The sequence below is a fragment of the Mirounga leonina genome, unplaced genomic scaffold (genome assembly GCF_011800145.1).
Source record: "Mirounga leonina isolate KUSES-001 unplaced genomic scaffold, KU_Mleo_1.0 Mir_150, whole genome shotgun sequence".
In the NCBI taxonomy this organism is placed as follows: domain Eukaryota; kingdom Metazoa; phylum Chordata; class Mammalia; order Carnivora; family Phocidae; genus Mirounga; species Mirounga leonina.
Window position 1 is genome coordinate 24,689,752 of NW_023270374.1, and position 18,753 is coordinate 24,708,504.

At 52.2% G+C, this 18,753-nt stretch overlaps 1 protein-coding gene across 1 annotated transcript in view; it reads right to left on the reverse strand.

Annotated features, from left to right (window-relative positions):
• Positions 1–14,193, reverse strand: part of RSPO4 (R-spondin 4) — a 30,638-nt gene extending 16,445 nt beyond the window's left edge. The window contains exon 1 of the mRNA XM_035005621.1: positions 14,115–14,193. Coding sequence (XP_034861512.1) covers positions 14,115–14,193 — 79 coding nt within the window. The remainder of the gene's footprint in view (positions 1–14,114) is intronic.
• Positions 14,194–18,753: the final 4,560 nt, after the last annotated feature.

Here is an 18,753-nt window from a genome sequence, read left to right on the forward strand (position 1 = left end):
GGCAGCTGATCTTGATTCAAGCTGCAGATTCCCAACCCAAAGAGGCAAGAGGCTGTGGGGGCACCAAAGGGTGGAGAGGGAGCTAGGAAGATAGGAAGAAGTAGAGCCCATGCTCCTTCCCCAATAAATCACAGCCCTGCCGCAGTGACACCACCTGCGGGGTCGGGGGGCATGAAGGGAGGCATAGGAACATTTAGACCTGACCCCTTGCTCTCCTGCTCACTGGTGATGGGGCCTGAGTTTATTCACTGATGAGTGTTGCGAGGCCACAGCAGTGCCAGAGAAGTAAGAGGCCGCTGTCCCTGTCCCCATCCCTCTTTCTGCTCCCCAACATGCAGGGGAGGGAAGGAGGGAGAGAGCATGATGCATCTCTCCACAGGGCAGAGAATGGAGTCAGGAGCCAAGTCAGTGATGGGGAAGAAGAGAGCTTGGAATTAGACCTTTGTGTTTAAAATTTAGCACTGGGCTGGGTTTTTGAAAACCAGAAAGCTTGGAGATCTGTCCAAATAATTAAGGACTGGGTTTTAGAGATGTAACAGAGAAAAGAGAGAGGGAGAAAAAAAAAAAGCACATGTCATGTTTGCAACCCTCTGTTACATGTTCAGTCTGATCGTTAAGCCACTTACACACAAAGTAGGCCAAAGATTGTCATTCTTAATATACAAAGAGCTCCTAGAAATCAATAAGAAAAACAGGAACAACCCGAGGTGGGAAAATGGGCAAAGATATTACAAGTAATTTAAAGAAGAAAGACAAATGGGCCAGAAACCACATGAAGAGCTGTCCCACCTCACTAATCATTTTCAAAACGAAGATTAAAACAAGAAGGAAACACTACTTGTGACCTATGGGATATGGAAACTGTGTAAGGCTGAAGTCATCCAGACCTCCCCTTTGAGAAGGGAATTTGGGTAGTGTCTATTAAAGTTTAAAATCTGTAGGATGAGGGTAGTAATGTCGTTTTAGAGATGGTGCCCTGATGCCCAGAGAGAGGCGGGCACCTGTTTGGAGCCCCGCAGTTGGTCACCAGAGGACAGGGCTGGAACCCTGCTAACTGGATAGGTGCCTTTGGCCCTTTATCTCTAGCCAGTTGGTCCCCTCCCCCTGGCCTTATGTATAATCTGGCCCCTGGCACCTGACGTGGGAGGCTAGGCCTGCTCTGCCCCCCGCGGCCCCGGGGCTGAGGATGGCTGGGGCCTTGCTGTTGCAGGTGACACCCCTTCCCCACTATATATGAGGCTCCCCATCAGTCCTGCTCAGTAGTGAGGTGCACAGGATGGAGGCGGGAACCTAAGGTTTGGGATCAGACAGATCTGCTCTCAAATTCCAGCTCCATACTTACTCCCTGGGACCGTTATTTAACCTCAGTTTGCTCACTTGTAAAATGGAGACAATCATCCACTCACTGGGAAGCTTGATCCTTCCTATCAGGGGCCTCTCTGTGCCGGGCATTGTTCTAGGCACTGGGGACGCATCAGGGAAAAAGAGGGTCCTTCCCCTCATGAAGTCTGCCTCCTGAAGGAGAGAGCGATTATTTGTGGTAGTGACAGGGAGTGAATGAAAGTTAAGAGAGTGATGGGAGGAGGGTCTCGTCCAAGAATGGCCTCACTGAGACATATAGGAGACGTATTCTTGGCATAGGGACCAGCAAGCATGGAGGCCCAGAGGCCGGAAAGAGCTTGTTATGGAAAAGGGCAGTGGCGGTGGGGAGAGCCGTGGCAGGTGAGGTCAGAAGGGTGGACGGGCCAGCCCAGGGGGTGTGGGCTCGGAAGCGGTTTGCATGGTGCTGGATCTTCCTAGAAGCAGATGAGGGTCTGCCTGTGCTCCAGCAGGTGCGAGGGGGGAGGGGGCAGGGCGCAGGAGCGGGAGCCGGCCGGGGTGAGGCTGGCGGTCGTCCGGGTGGTCTGGACAAGGCTAGCGGCTGTGGAAGCAGGCAGTCTGTGCGTGGGCTACCCCGAAGGTACGTGGCCCAGGCCTGGTGTGGCACATGGTTGGTGCTTACCGATCTGTTACCCGGCCTCAGATCTAAGGAGACCTAATCTGAGAATCCCAGAACTGCGTCTACCCCACAGTCTCCTCCGTGAACGCCCAAATCGCTTCTGCTTCCTCTTGCCATCACATCCGGTTAGGCCTCCTTGTGCTACTCTTTTTTTTTTTTTTTTTAAAGATTTTATTTATTTATTTAACAGAGAGATAGCGAGAGCAGGAACACAAGCAGGGGGAGTGGGAGAGGGAGAAGCAGGCTTCCTGCCAAGCAGGGAGCGCGATGCGGGACTCGATCCCAGGACCCTGGGATCATGACCTGAGCCGAAGGCAGACGCTTAACGACTGAGCCACCCAGGCGCCCTCCTTGCGCTACTCTTGACTTCCACAGGCCTCCAGGACCAGGTCCCTGTCCTGGGTCCCCTCTAGCTGTGAAGCAGCCTCGCCGCTCAGTTGTGCTCCCTACCTCTGCCACACATGCACCACCCTCCAGATGCCGTGAACCCTGAGGCCCCGACAGGGTGGCTTCCTAAGTCAGGCTCCAAGTTGAGACTAGGTGGTGAGTCACAGTGACATCTGCCCGGCCAGGCCCCCAGACCAGCTGCCCAGCAGCAGGAAATGGGGAGAGGGGAGGCAGCTCCAGGCAGGTGGGAGCCCAGGTCACACACTCGTGGGTTTGGATCCCAGCTTTGCCACCTTGACCCACAAATGCCCTTTGACCTCTCTGAGCCTCAGTGTCTCATCTGCAAAATAGAATGATGCCATCCAAGGTGGCCTGGAGGGTAAAGGGGGGTAATAACCCGCAGAGCACCTGGCCGTGTGCCCGGTGTGTGTGCCAAAAGCACTCACCAAATGGGAGCCAGACTTAGCCTTATGCTCTGCTCTGGGTCTAGCTAACCAATTCGTGGCACAGTGAAAAGGAGCTCTTTGGAGGCCCAGCCTGCGTTCCAACCCAGACCCTGTGAGGGCTGTGGGAACCTGGGTAACTGACTTCCCCATCTGGGTCCTACTTTCCCCTTCTGTAAAATGGGTACCAATCTCCAAGGTTGTAATGCACACAAAGCATCTGGCCCATAGTGGGTGCTCGATCAATGGTATGATGCCAGGGGGAGGGACTGAATGGAAGAAGGGGAAACAGGCACAGCATGTGGTGGGGGTAGCCAGAGCCCGGGGAAATGGGGACATTGATGATCTTGGTTCTAACCCTCTCCTGGCCCCGAGGCACTGTCTCCGCCAAACTGAAACCCAGGCAGTCAGAGCATCAGGGCTTGCACAGGCCTGAAAATTTAACATCCACTGTCAGTGGGCCTCAGTTTCCTTATCTGCAAAATGGAACCATCCTTCTTGCCCAGTTAAAACCAGGACAAAGGTCTGGAACCAAGATGGGCAGCGCGGAGCCAGAGATGCTGGTCACTGTGAGCTCTGGCAGGTCCTCGAAGGGACCAGGACTGCGAGTGGGCAGGGCCCGGCTAATGCTGGCTGAGCCTCTGCAGTTTGCAGGAACCCGTGTCATCCCAGTCCTTGTGTTAGATCGTTTCACACACACCGCAGTTCTACAAGGCTGGGGTTACACATTTCCCATTTTCACGGAGGAGAAAACTGAGGCTCAGAGAAATGAAGTGGTCGACCCATGAACTCACAGCCAGGAGTCAGGTGGATGCAAACCCGAGTCCAAGCTCCGAACTGCTGGGGCTCCCGCCTCCCGGATGGCTGCAGACTCCTGCCCTGTGGCTCTCCAAAAGCAGAGGAAAGCCCTTGAAAGCCGTATGTCTCTCAGGGCCCAAGGTCAACCCAAGGGGCCCTGAGCTGTTTGTGAGGACAGATGGGAGGAGGACTGACTCCAGTCAGAAGAGAGGACCTTCAGTGAAGTCAGCTGTGCACACAAATGTCCTGAGTGCTCGTATTCTTTCTTCTTTTGGTGGTGGTGGTGGGGTAGGGTGTGGATGGAGGAGAATGAGATGATCCACAAACTGTGGCCCTTCAGCCAAAGCAGCCCTGGGAGAACGGCAGCCTCAGGCTGGGGCTGCTCAGCCCATGGGGAGGACCCTGAGCCCCTCAGGATGCCCTGCAAGCCAACTTCACTGTCTCCAGGAGTGGGGGCTCCAGCTGCCGTCTCTCCTACTCATATGTTAAAACCCACTCTGGTGGGCCCATCACCTCCACCAGTCTGGAGCCCCTAAGAACAGGGTCGGTCCAGCTAACAGCATGTGCCGGCTGGAATGCAGTGACCGAGGGTCACTGCAGGGACAAGGGTGAATGGAGGGGTACCACCTGCATTTGAGACTTCCAGAAACGTCCTTGGGAGGGGCCGAGGCCTGCTGTACCAGGACTGTCAGCCTTGTCAAGGAAGCTCGGCTCACGGGAAAGGGGGTCCGCTGGAGGGATGGAGAACCAGAGGCTCGCACCCTTCTAATGAGACCTTCTTATAAGGACACTTTCTTTATTTCTTTTTTAAAGATTTTATTTTTAAGTCATCTCTACACCTAATGTAGGGTTCAAACTCACAACCCCCAGATCAAGAATCGCACACTCCACCGACCAAGCCCTCCGGGCACTCCTTATAAGGACATTTTCTAAGATCAAAAAGCCCAGACCATAAGGCAGAAGGAAACCTCCTCCCCCAAAAAGCTCATATGAGATTTGACCACATGAAAGTATCATAAATAGTGATTTCTATTCTCCAAAGGACATACAGAGTTAACGGATGGGTGTCAGACTGAAGAAAGATATTTTCAGTGTCAAAACCAACAGGGGGTCAGTATGTAGGCAACACAAGGAAGTCCTATAAATTGACAAGAAAAATTCAGGAAATGTAATACAAAAGTGGACAAAATAAAAATAAAATATAATAAAATTTGAAAAAAAATAAATGAAAATAAGGGGAAAGAAAATCAAATAAAAATAATTAAAATTGACAAAATATAAAATAAATAGCATTTTAAAGCTAAAACAATAAAATAAAAATAATTTAGAAAAGCAAAATGTAAGAGTAAAATTAAATATGCATTTATAACGTAAACTTAAATGCATTAAAATTTTTAATTACAAGTCAACATTAAACTACTAATAAAGAAAACTTTAAAAATAAAATTTAAAGATTTACATAAAATAAAGAAGAACGAATTTTAAATAAGTGAAACAAACTGAAGAATCAAATAAAAAGTTGGCAATTCGTAACAATTAAAAAAAGAAAGAGAGGAAAATAAAATACAAAATAAGAGCAGGATTTTGCGTGATGGGTGCTGATAATGTGCTATGAATTAAGGAGTCTGATTGACTCAAATGCCTGCCAGAAGGGGGGCAGGGGGGAGGAGGAAGGAAAAGCATGTCCAAAAGACAGCATCTGACGGGGTTTTTCCAGCCTGCTGTGGGCAGAGGGTAAGACGTCAGGCCCCAGGACGGCCTCATCCACAAATGGCTGTCACATCATTCATACATTTATAATGCACCAGCATCACGCACACATGCCACACACATCCTTCCATGCTCGCTGCTGTCCTCTGAGGTCCGGTTTCATAGAGGAGGGAACAGAGGCTCAGAGAGAGAGCAATCATGTGCCACAGTCTACCCTCTGAACGCGGGCTCCTTAGAGTAACCTTCTTTTGACAAGTTAGGTCTCCCGAGGACTTCCAAACACAGACAGGGACATGTCTGTCATCGGGCTAGAATGTTCTGGATGCTAGAAAGAGCCAATCTCCCATGGCACGTGACAGTTACCGCCATTAACTGAACACCTACTCTCTCTCAGGTAGGTTACAGGCATAATCTCGATCCTCAAGACAACCATATGATGTAGATGCTATGATTGTCCCCATGGCACTGACAGATGACATTGAGATTCAGGAGTGGAATGTTTGCACCCAAGCATGGCAGTAGCAGAGGTGGGAGCTGAGCCCATGCATCTCACCGCCCAAATCCCACCCTTCCCGCCTGGCGCTGGAACTCTTGAGAGCACCCCCTATTTGCTAGAAATGTCCTATTTTGCAAGTTAGCCAACGGAGGCACAGAAGGGAGAGATAACCTGCCCAAGGTCACTCAGCTGGTGAGTGGCAGAGCCCAGGGCCTTTGTGACAGCCTGCTGACCTCCCACTGCTCATCTGGGACTTGCTAGAGACAGCCGTGCCCACTTGCCAACACCAGGGCAGGCTCTGGAAGGGCAGCCGTGACATTCCTTCTCTGCGAGTCTCCACCCCTGCGGATGTAGGCACCGCTGTTGGGCTTCAGGGAAAGTGGAGGCTTCTGGCAAAAGGGAGTGGTTTTCTCCATGTGGTCTGCGTCCCCCAGGCTTGGGAATGCCTTTCTTTTGAGCTGGTGAAACAGAACCCCCACCACAATGGCGCACTGGAGCCCCCACCGTGGACCGCAGGGCAGGGGCCCTATGAATCACGTGGCACGACTCCAAGAAATCATCCCAGGGCAGGCTGTGGTGGCCCAGCCTGAGGCAGCCGTGCCCGAGAGGAGTGCCTCGCCCATCCGCGATGGGAACCAGACCGTTCCCTGTGGGACCTGGAGGGATCCCCGAGGTTGGGGCTGAAGGCATGCGTCCGAGTAACACTGCCTGCTGCCCAGGCCCATGGAGACCTGGAGACCTATCCCAACTTCTCCCCGTCCTGGCTCTGTGCCCTTGGCAAGTCAATTGCCCTCTCTGAGCTCGGAGGGCCTCCTCTGTAGAATAACAGAATCACACCACCTCCTGGGCTATTCTGTGGCTGAATTGGGAGAAGGCCTGAAGGGGTGGTTATGCACCCAGCTTTGGAATTAATTGTCTGGGTTTAAATCCTGGTTTTGCCAAACTTACTCTGCCAAGCTATTGGGCTGAAGCATATGAAATTGCTAATATTGGGCTGTTTTTCTGACCTATAAAAATGGCAATATCATATATTTTCAACTAATGTCCCTTTCTCTTAAATCAGTTTCCTCCTCTGTAAAATATGGATAATAGTCTTCACAGCAACCTATGAGGATTAAACAAGGCTGGGAGGCAACTGAGCTCAGTAGAGCTCGGGCTCTGGGACCACGCAGGATTTGAACCTTGGCTGTGTGACCTTGGGTAAGTTACTTAACCTCTCTGTGCTTCAGTCTTCTCATCTGTAGAACAGGAATAATAGGTTTATTAAGAAAATTTAACTAGTTCATATGTATAAAGCACTTAGGACAGTGCCTGATATTGTTACATAAAATAAAATAATACAGGTAACAGCATCTGGCATAGAGTAAACGTTCAACCGTAAAACCAAATCAAAAACAGACTTCTAAAAACCTTTGATGCTAGGAAAAGTTAAGTATTTTTAAAGACAAAAATGTATGTTTTTAGGAACATACATGTGTGTGGAAATGAAAGTGAGGAACATGCTCCTGGGTATCCACTGCACCTGGGGCCTTCTGTGTCGGCCAGGGTCCACAGCCCGCGGTTCTAAGGGAAGGACTGGCCCCGAGGCCGTGGTGGCTCTGAGTCTGGCCCAGGCCTCAGCCTGCTCCCTCTCTTGGAAGCCCACAGCCTGTGGGCCACACACGTCATTCCAGGGGCTCATTCGAGGCTCCCAAGCCCGGGCTGGCCTCTCGTTCTTAAGAAACCTCTGCTAGCTATGGATGCCCTCTTCATTCCATCCCCCTTGTCTGACATTTATCCTAGACCTGGGACAGAGGCACAGCAGACCCAGCACAGCCGAGTCATCCAGGGAAACTGAGGCTCTCAAGGGCCCAACACCAGGACTTCCAGGCTCTGGAGCCGGCTACCTTCCTCTACCTCTCCAAAGCCGCGCTCCCCTGCTCCCCAGTCTCAGCTGCACCCTCGCTTCCACCCATTGCCTGGGGCCGGGGGGCTGAGGTCCTGCCCTGCTTGAGCCTCCATCTGCACAAGCTTTGGTCTCAAAGGTCTCAACTGGCCTTTTTAGCCCAGCATTCCATTATTCTATAAAAAAGGAAAGTGGAACCCTTCCACAAACTGTAAAGAGCTGTGTGAACCAGAGGGCAGTTCGTGGCATTGGATGGGTTTTCCAGAGAAGTCTCTGGTAGGCAGGATTTGCTCCTGTGGGTCTGGAACCTGGAAGACCCAGGCCACACATCCGTTTCCTCTGTGACCTGGGACAAACCAGGTCCCCTCTCTGAACCAGCCTTCCTCTTCTGGAAGGGCAGAGGGAGGACCCATGTCCGCCCGGCAGGATCAGTGCAAAAGGCCCACACTATGTCTGGCGCCCACCGGCTGCTGAGGGGTGTCTGATGCAGGAGGATATTAAGGGCTCTGACTGATCGCTCCATCTTCTGGGGCTAAAAGTCCCATGCCTTGGGAAGGACGTGGCCACCAGACTCAGGGCCACCAAAAATAGGCAGACGACTTGCAAAATGTGCCAGAGGCGGTCACTGCTCATTGAGGCAATTTGGTGTAGCACGTGGAGCTCTGCAGTCAGACTCCCTGGGTTCACATGCCTCCTGCTCTGGGGCCCACGGGGCCTCAGTCTCCCCATCTGCGATACAGGGACCCTCCTACGACCTGTCTCTGAGAGATTTATGAGGACGTTATTGGGCTCAGCTGATCCAGCAGCCTCCACACTTCCCTGACAGAGGTAAAAATTCTAGTTTTATATCAGTTCACGCACAGCATGCAGAATACACAGATCAGTACAAACACACACTCTCACACATCCCCATCTATGTGCACACACATGAGCATGCACACTCACTTACTCATACACACACTCACATATATGTGTAAACAGAAACACATTTCTCAAAATAATGTTTAATCTTAAGACTTGCAATACATTCTGATATTTTCTACAAAGGAGGTTAGCTAACTCTAGCCTATGGGCCAAATCCGGCCCTTGGCCTTGTTGTATGGCCTATGAACCGAGAAGGGTTTACAACAACAGCAACAAAGAAGAGTATGGGACAGGTCATATGTGGCCTGCAAAGCAGGAAATATTTACTATCTGGCCCTCTACAAAAAACGTTTCCTGACCCCCTGACCCCCGTTTTATTCTATCCTATACTGTCGTGTTCTGTTCCGTTGCACTGTATTCCACTTCATTCAAAATTGTTGTCTGTACTTACTAAATTTAGTTCCCCGATCTGTTGATGGGTTGCAAACCTCAGTTTGAAAACTTTGCATTCATACAAGCGTCAGTTTTTTTACTAGATGGAAAAGTGGATGAATAAACAGTGAACTGATAGACGGACACAAAGACACAGGAGAACAAAATGGATAAGGTCACCTTCGCCAAACAACGTCCCCTCGTTGAGCGTCAGATTGCTCAGCTGAGACCAGGAATGCCCCTGACCTGCCGCTGAAGGCTGTGTGGAGGGGCAGTGGGGTCCTGTCCTTGTCAGTCTTTCTGATGGGTCTGTAACTGACATCTCAAGGAGACACTGAGCCCTTTGGCAGGTGGGACAGTGGAGCGCATCTCTACCGTCCTTGTCAACACCTAGTCAGAGCCTGGCCTAGGGGAGGGGCTCAATGCATATTTCTCTGGGATAAAGGTGACATGCAAGTGGCGTCCAAGGCCCCTCTGTGACTGGACTCTCACCCTGTCTGCAATCGGACCTCTACTTCCTCCGGCCACACAGCCCCTTCGGCCTTTTCCACCTGACCAGACCCTCCCTTCCTCCTGCTGGAGTCCCCATCCCCATCCCAGCTACCACCTTGCCTGACAAAAGCCCTGTGATAAGGCTCCTCTCAGATGCCTCCACCTTGCAGTCCCTGGCAAGTCATCAGCAGGACCCATGTGTATTTCCATGCACAGGCTTTGGAACTTCCAAAATGCTGGGTCCATGTCCCCGATGTTGGGAGTTCCTGGACAGTTCTCTGAGCCTCAGTTCCCTTGTCTGGGAAATGGGTGTCCACCAGACAGCGTCATAGTGAGGATTCCCACTGTGCAGAGCTCGTGGCACATGGCCAGCCCTCACTAAGTGGCCTCAAGGTCTCCTCTGGTGACGGGGCGGGGGCTGGACAGGGAGGTGGGTTCCCCCAACGGTGGGGGCATGGGAGGTGAGGCAGCATCTCCTCTGAGCCCAAGCTTGGCTCCAGAACTGGCCACAGAGGGAGAGGGCATGGGCGCAGAGACAAGTTTACTGAGTACCTACTATGCACCAAACATACTGCTTTCCTTTTCTCAACCAGCTGTATTTTATGAAGAAACCCAGGCCCAAAGGGGCCAAAGTGCCTTGCCTGAGGTAGCGTTCTACTGACACATGATGCCTTTCCTGGGCCCCCCACGTGCAGTTAAACCCCTCACTCCATCCTCTAGCAGTTGGTTCTCCTTCCAGAGCTGCCCCTGACATACATCTTGACCTGGTACAACCTGGAGGCCAGCACTGAGGGGGATGCACCTTGTTCTGGGCCCGCCCGGCCCTGGCCCAGCCCTGCAGACAAGAAACCTGGGTCCTTCCCCATCTCTGCCACTGCCTTGGGCACCTGCCTGCTGGGGCTCAGCTTCCCTGCTATAGACAGGGGACAGTGCTGCCTGCCCGGCGGTTGCAGAGAATGATCACACTCACCCCACCCAAGGGAGGCGCTGCTCACTGAGCAAATGAAGAATGAAGAGGCTCACCGAGGGGACAAGGGCAGAAGTCAGGTTCAACCCACACGAAACCGCCCAGTCCAGAGAGCATCCCAGCCTGCTGTAAAATGGGAGGAAGAAGTGGTAGAATCTTTATAAAGCACCTACTCTATGCTTCCAGACACCTTCCCTCTGGGACTGTGGTGAATCTTCCCAACTATTAGAGGGGTATATACAACTGTTCCCATTTCACAGACGTGGAACAACAGACTGGAGAAGGCATGTGGCCTGCCCAAGGTCACACACCTAGGGCAGGAGAGGGCTCGGGATTTGAACCCAGGGCTATCTGAATTCCAGAGTTGAACTCCCCGAATTCCCTCTGCCTCTTGCTGCCTCGGGTCTAGAAGGATCTGAAATCACCATGTGAATGTGGGGGGGACTCTTGCCTCCACCAGACCCCCTCTCCAGCCTTGAACGTCAGGGAAGTCCGTCACAGCCTGTCTTCTCCTCATTGCCTAAATGAAGCTCCGTATCATGGGTTGGGGGTTGCAGACCAGAGTTCCCTCACACTCCCTGCCTGTCCCATTGCCAGGACACCCCAGCATGTCTCAAGAGAAATGTTTCCATCTGGTTCTGATTCATTTACACTTAATTAATCAACATGTTGTTTTGTAAGAGACAGTTGAGATCCAAGAATCTTTCTCAAGCTTTTTCTTTCATTCTTTCTTGTCTTAGAAACAGAAAAATTGAAAAAAAGAAAGAAAGAAAGAAACAGAAAAATTGGGTTTCATCAGAAAACAGTGACGCCAGAGCTTGAAGAAGCATGGGTCTGCGGGTGCCAGGCCCCGAGGGTGACAGCTCAGCCTGGGCAGCTGCTGGGCCTTGCAGAGCAGGCCGAAGACTGAGGCCTGGGACTCGGGCATGGAGGGGAGGCTGGGGAAGTCAGGGAAGGGCATCCCTCCACCCTGGTAACTGCTTAAGAGCAGGCCCCGGGTCCGTGCACCTTGGCATCTCCAAGTTTCCCAGCACAGAGCCTGGCACAGAGCCTGCCCTGTAGCTGTTGTTGAATGAACAAGTGAAGAGATGGATGCATGGAGCACGGCCAGGGCTTAGGTGCCTTCAGGACACATTCTCCTTCTACAGTGACAGCAAAATGTCAAAGCCGGTAAGACCCTCAGGGATGTCGTGTGGAGTTTCCTAAGCAGCTGTCTCATGAAAAATAGCCCTCTGCTGCATAATTAGTTTGGGAAAGGTCCTGCTGTCTAGCCCCACCACTTCACCATGAATGCTCCGATAAGTCCTGCAGTCAAGAAATCTGCCAAACCCAACATTTCCCAAACCTATTTGGCCAGGACGCCTATGACCACTTTGCAGAATATGCTACAGGAAGGGGTTTCCTACCCCTCCACCCTCACCCCAGGGCCAATGGGGAAACAGGCCATTGGCAGGAGCTGAGGAGTCCACTCACCCGAAGTCACACAGTACAAAGGGGCCTGGGATGGGACTGAAATCCAAGACTCTCCATCGCACCTGACTGATAAGTGGAGCTATAAGCTTCTCTGGAAACGCTGGATGGGCATGTTTACGTCCCATAAACAAGGCGTCAACTACGGTGGGGAGGGGCACCGAGAGCCCCCTTGCCAAACTGGGGCAGCATTGGGAGCAGCCATGCCCAAGCTCCTGACCGAGCAACTGGGGATGGGGAAAGGATTAGAAGTTTTCTTTTTCTTTAATCTTTGTGTGTGTGTGTCTTTTTAGAACTGTGAAGCGTCTTAAAGATCTCCCCAACGAGCTCCTCTTCAGATGGGGAACGGAGACTCTGGGAGGGGAAAGCCAACACAGCTCAGGAGCCATCCTGACAGATGGAGTGGGATTCTAGCCTGCATTGCTACTCACCCGTAGCAACCTTGGACAAATCAGTTTCCCTCTCTGAATCCTCATCCAGATCATAAGCAGCCCTCCCCCCTGCCCCCCCCCCGACCCCAACGAGGCTGTTGTGAGTAGCCAGGGACACCATGCACAGGAAATGAAGACGACTGGTACCTACAAGTGCCCACTAGGAGCCTGTGTACTTGGCTACTCAACAAACACACTAATTCAGTCTTGCCCACATCTGCCTTCAGAGTTGGATACTTCAGATTATTATTCCTCTTGTTAAAGAGGAGTCAGTGAGGAGAAAGTTTTTATTTTTATTTCTTTGGTCCGTTTTAAAACAGAAAAATCTTAGAGATGTTCTAAAAGAGCCTTAGATGGGTAAACCCAGGCTCAGAGAGGCAAAGTGACTTCCCCAAGGTCACTCAGCTGGTCACTGGGGAAGCTGATTCCAGAGACTATAGACTCAGCCACTATACATGGGACATTCACAGAGGAGCATCCCCATGAAGTCCCAAACTTGCCCCAGCTCACCTGAAGCCCACCCACTGCTCGGACCCCTGGGTCCCTCCATCCAGTCACACGGGGGATTGGAGCCCTTTGGGCCAGTCACCCCCACCCAATCCCACCTCTGCATTCTCCCATAGCCCCTCTCTGCTTCCTGCTCCAGTCCAGGAGTGAGTGTGTCCATGCAGGGCTTTTCACTCAAATGGACTAGAAGCTCCTAGAGGGCAGACTCTCTTATTCCCATGTAGCCTTGTTCAGACCTAACACCACAGCTGGAAAAAAAGAAGACACTGGGTCTTCCGCTCACCTGCTGGACAATTTAGCAAATTTACCTAACCTGTTGAGCCTCGGCACCCGGCTTTATAAAATGGGATGAGTGCTGTCATGAGGATGCGGTGGGGATTCCCTTGGCACAGTGGCTGGCATTCCAAGGTTGGCTCTCAGACTGGTACCAGCTCAGGAGACTTGCTGGCCTGCTTGCCCTCCTCAGCCCCACGGGCTTTGCCGACCCCCACACTGCAGCGACAGCCTCAAACCCATCTCTTGAGGACATTCTGACTCTCACAGTGAGCGGCTGTGGCATAGGACCCTGAGGGTGCAAGGGGCCCCTCTGTGCCCCAGGTCCATTTACAGTCTGAACCTTGGTTTACCTTCCGAGTGTTCCCAGGAGGTCAAGATGGAAAAACGGAGGGGCTCTGGGACTTCTTCCAGGTCATCTCAGAATAAATGGACGTAAATTCAGGTCTCAGGTCTCCCTGAATTCACAAAGCTCATGTCCTTGCCAGAGGGGGTCCACTAAGGAATACTGCCTTCCTGAAGGTGACATGGTGAGTCATGGTCAATGATGGGCCTGAGACTGGGTCATCTGGACTCCCAGCCCGGGGCTATGTATGTCTTCTCCCAGCTCAGCATGGATACTTGGCATGGCTTCTAAGTCACTAATTCTGTTCCCCAGTCCCAGTGTCCTCTGGCCTGGCACCTGAGGCTTCCTGTCTCCGCACAGAGCCACCCTCTTTCTTCTCAGCAATGGGGCTACTACAGGGAGTGGGTCAGTGAGAGAGCCCTACCAGCCCCTTCCTTCCTTGGAGAGCCTCCTTGGGCCAGCTTGCCAGACAGGTGTCCCGGGGCCTCAGTCTCCCCGTCTGTAAAGTGGGCCTGATGGCTATCTGCAGGAGTTGCGGTTCCAGGGGCCAAACCCCTGTCTGCCCCGCTGTGCGTGCCCTGCCACCCAGCCCGCTGCACCCCCCCCCCCCGTACCTTGCTTCTTCCTTCGGTTCACGGGGAGCATGTCCACGGCGTGGGCGACGAGCAGCAACAGGCAGAGTGGCGCCCGCATCTGGGCAGCCTGGTCGGCGCGGGCGCGCGGGGGCTCCCCCGGAGGCCCGATGGCTGCTCCGGGCGCGCGGGCGCATCCGCGGGGCGCGGGCTCGATCCGCCGCCAGGGACGCGCCGTCTGCGCGGGGCCGGCCGCCAGGTCGAGTGAGGGCGTCGGCGGAGCGGGGACACTGCCCCGGCGGGGAGGAGCCCGGCGCGCGGGGCGGCGCGTTAACCCGCTCGGGCGGCGCGGGGGGCGGGGGTCGCCCGGTGGGGGAGCGGAGGTCGGTGGGTCCGGCAGTCCGCGGGTCGGGCGTCGTTCCGCCCCCGGCACGGCCGCACTCAGACCCGCCGCCGCCGGCCCGCCCGACGCAGGTACACGGGCGCGGCCTCCAAGTGACCCCCCCATCCTGGCGCTCTCGGCACCTCCCGACCCGCCACTCCCCGCCTGCCCCCGATTTTCTCCCTTCTCCTCGTTCGCTCCTGGCTCCTGCGCCTGGCGCTTCGGGGCCACTCCTGCACTTCCTCTTGTCCTCTCTCTGCCTCACCGTCCCCTACTCTGCGGCCTGACCGTCTGCTCTGCCTCGTTCTTTCAAGAGAGTCCCGCGTCCCCTCTGGCCACGGCCCCTGCATGTTTCCTGCGCAGCCTGCGGGGAGCCCCTGATCTTTGATTCCAAGTGACCGGCACCTCATAAATTCGCTGGACTGTGTTTCCTCCGACCTCATCTACTGAATGGGGAGCAGTTGGGGCCGTTTTAACGCTTTCACAGCCAGACCCCTCCTCCTATCCAGCAGACAGGGCGCTCAGAGAGGCCAGTGACTTGCCCAAGGCCACACACAGCAGGTCAGCGCCCTGTCTGCATCCAGCGCCTGCCCTCTGGGTCACTACTCAGGGCACAGAGGAGCTTAGCTCGGACAGCCTCTTGCTGAACAACTGTCCTTTCTTTTTCCTGTGTGTGTGGCTTGTCTCCTTCAGCCCCTTCTCTCCATCCTCAGTGAGTCCCCAGTGCAATGAGGGCATTTGAAGGCATGTCCATGGGCAGGAGACACACAGGGAGGCAGCTCTGGCCTGGCCATTCTTCTGTAGGGTTCCACGAGCACACCCGCAGACAAGATTCTGGCATCTTGGTGGAATGTCAGAGCCAGTCCACCCAAATGGCTCCATTTCACAGATGGGGTCACTGAGGCCTCAGGATTGTGGGTTCTTAGCTCAGGCAGCCCAGCAAGTCTAGGACAGAGGCGGGATGGGTGTCCAGGGCTTCCAGCATGGATCCCCTCTCTCTCTGCCTACAAAGCCCTCTTGTTCTGACCCCTTTGATCTCAGTCTTCCCCATCACCCCACCCCTCACACCTTTGATCCCAGAGATCTCAACTCCTGTAGTTTTTTTATTTTTTATTTTTTTAAAGATTTTTTTATTTATTCTTTCGAGACACAGAGATACAGAGAGAGAGAGAGAGAGAGCATGAGGAGGGGGAGAAGCAGAGGGAGGGGGAGATGCGGGGCTCAATCCCAGGACCCTGGAATCATGACCTGAGCCGAAGGCAGACGCTTAACCATCTGAGCCACTCAGGCACCCCTCAACTCCTTGCAGTTTTTGACAGACACCTCCAGACCCTCCACACTTCTGAGCCTTTCCTGTGTGGCCTCTTTATGGAATGTCAGCCTACATCTCATCCCCCTTCTTCTCTGACTCGTTTCAGGACCCTGCCCTGGATATGCCCCTCATCCAGGAAGCCTTCCTGGATTCTCAGACCAGGTTCAGTGCCTCCCCTGGGCTCCCACAATCTCTTTATCACAGTTTGGCACTAGGTGGTAACTATTGATGTCTCTGTCCCTCTCTCTACATTGTCAACCTTTGAGACCAGAGATGAGGTCATATCTGGGTCCCTGGAGTACTAGCCCACGCTGGACACAGAGCAGGAGCTCAGCATGTTTGTAGGGTGAACGAACGAATGCGTTCTCTGCATGCAGGAGTCTCCTGGTTTATATATGGAATTCACATGCTTGGAGAAATGAGGTGACCCTAGAAGATCAAACATTAGGAAGTTGGAAAGTCAGCCCCTATCCATCCATCCCCAGTCCTGAAGTCTCCAGAGTCCAGAGCAGGACAGCCCCCAAGTGAACAGGGCTGGGAAGAGCAATGTGCACGGGGGAGGGGGGGGGCGGGCTTGCCGAGGCCGTGACTACTGGACAGACACAGACAGCTACCTACTGTAGCCTCTCAGCCCTTCTCTTCCCACTCCTTCTGCTCCAGCTTCCCAGCCTCCTCTGTTTCTCAGACTCTGCCGTGTGCCTTCAGCAGGGCTTTTTGCTGTTCCTGCCATCTGGAAAATCCTTCCTGAGGTATCTTCAGGGCCTGTCTCGGCTCAAGATTACTTCCTCAAAGAGGCCCCCTCTGACCACTCCAGATAAAGCAGAACACCCATTTCCTTTATCCCCTTACCTTGCTTTATTCTCCACAGTACCAAGTACATAGTCCTGTTAGTGTTTGCAATTTGCTTGTTTCTAAGTTCCATGAGGGCTGGAATATTCTATTTTATCTGTGTGCCTAATTCTATTTTATCTGTGTGCCTAACACACAAAGTGCTTAATAAATATCTGTGGAATGAATAAAAGAATGGATGAATGAGGGCTCACTCACCCGCTGATTTACTGTAGGACCTCAGGCACCTCCTGCTCTCTTGGGCTCAGTTTTCCCATCTGTTCGGTGGCACAGATGGGATTTTGTGTCTTCTGAGAGTCTTACAATCCTTTCAGAATCCGCTATTTCTAGGATTCTGTGAGCCAGAACTAAGACCTCTACCCGGCTCTGAGATGCACAGAGGGTCTTGGGGTCTCTGTAGCTATAGGAGGCTGTCTGGGAATCCTGCCTGCCTGCAATCTGGTCAACCTTCCCCAAGACAAGCATCCAGAGAGGACATCGAGGCCAGTGGTGCTGATGGCACACCAGGGGCATCAGTTAAGGAACCACAGGACACTGTCACAGATAGATGAAGACTGGTATAATGGCTATAACACATTACAGTCCTATTGGGTATTCCAGATCAGCAAATCCTTCCCCTCCATTGACAGCCGGGTCTCAGGTTCCTTTCAGCTTGTGCTCTGCTGTCTCTGTACATGGCTTAAAGCTTGCTGTGGATGGGGCAAGGCATGGAAGATCACCTATGGGAGGTACAGATGTCCTCCCACCTCCCATTGGCCAGAAGTCAGTCCCATAGCCACACCTACCTGCAAGGGTAGCTGGGAAATGTAGTCTAGCCATGTACTCGGGAAGAAAACCAAAAGAGTTTGGTGAACATCAGGCCATTCTATCACACTGGACCCCTCTCATTCTTGCCTTAATGATGCAGTAGTTCTTGCCTGTGTTGGTTCTGACCCCTACAAGTTCTTTTTCCTAAGTAGCCGGAGGACCTGGATTTTCTTCCAGGTGAAGTCCAAAATTTTTCTCGGGACTGCAAGGGCTACAGGATGGCCCCTACTAGAGTGACCAGTTGTCCCACTTTGCCAGGGATTGAAGAGTTTCCTGGGATGCAATTTTATCTCATGTACAGTTTTGTGTAACCACCACTACATCAAGATACTTAACTGCACCAACACAAAACTCCCTCATTACCCCTTTATGATTGCACACACCCCCTCCCCTATACCTTAACCCCTAACGACCACTAATCTGTTCCCCATTCCTACAATTGTGCCGTTACACAGCTATTATATAATGGAATTATGTCTTATGTGTCCTTTTGAAATAGGTTTTCTTTATTCAGCATAATTTCTTGAGATTTGTCCAAGTTGTTGCATGATTAACAGTTGCATTTTAGGGGCACCTGGGTGGCTCAGTCAGTTAAGTGTCTGCCTTCGGCTCAGGTCATGATTCCAGGGTCCTGGGATCAAGCTGTACATTGGGCTCTGGGCCCTGTGCTCAGTGCAGAGCCTGCTTCTCCTTTTGCCTGCCACTCCCCCTGCTTGTGTTCTCTCTCTGTCAAATAAATAAACAAACAAATAAATAAATAAATAAATAAATAAATAAATAAATAAATAAATAAAATCTTTGAAAGAAAAACAGTTGCATTTTACTGCTGAGTAGTATTCCATGGTATGAATGTACTAGAGTTTTTTTAGCCATTCATTCATTGAAAGACATTTAGATAATTTCCAGTTTTTGGTTATTAAATACAAAGCTACTATGGATATTTGTGTACAAGTTTCTGTATATCCTCTTTAGCAAAATGTCTGTGCATGTCTTTTGCACTTTTTGACTGGAATTTTTTAGTTTTACTGTTGCATTTTTTTTTAAAGATTTTATTTATTCATTTGAGAGAGAGAATGGGAGAGAGAGCACGAGAGGGGGGAGGGTCAGAGGGAGAAGCAGACTCCCTGCTGAGCAGGGAGCCTGATGCGGGACTCGATCCTGGGACCCCAGGATCATGACCTGAGCCGAAGGCAGTCGCTTAACCAACTGAGCCACCCAGGCGCCCTTACTGTTGCATTTTAAGAGTTCTTTATTCCATACAGAAGTCCTTTGTTGGATATGTGATTTGCTAGTATTTTCTCCTAGTCTGTAATTTGTCCCTTCATCTTCTT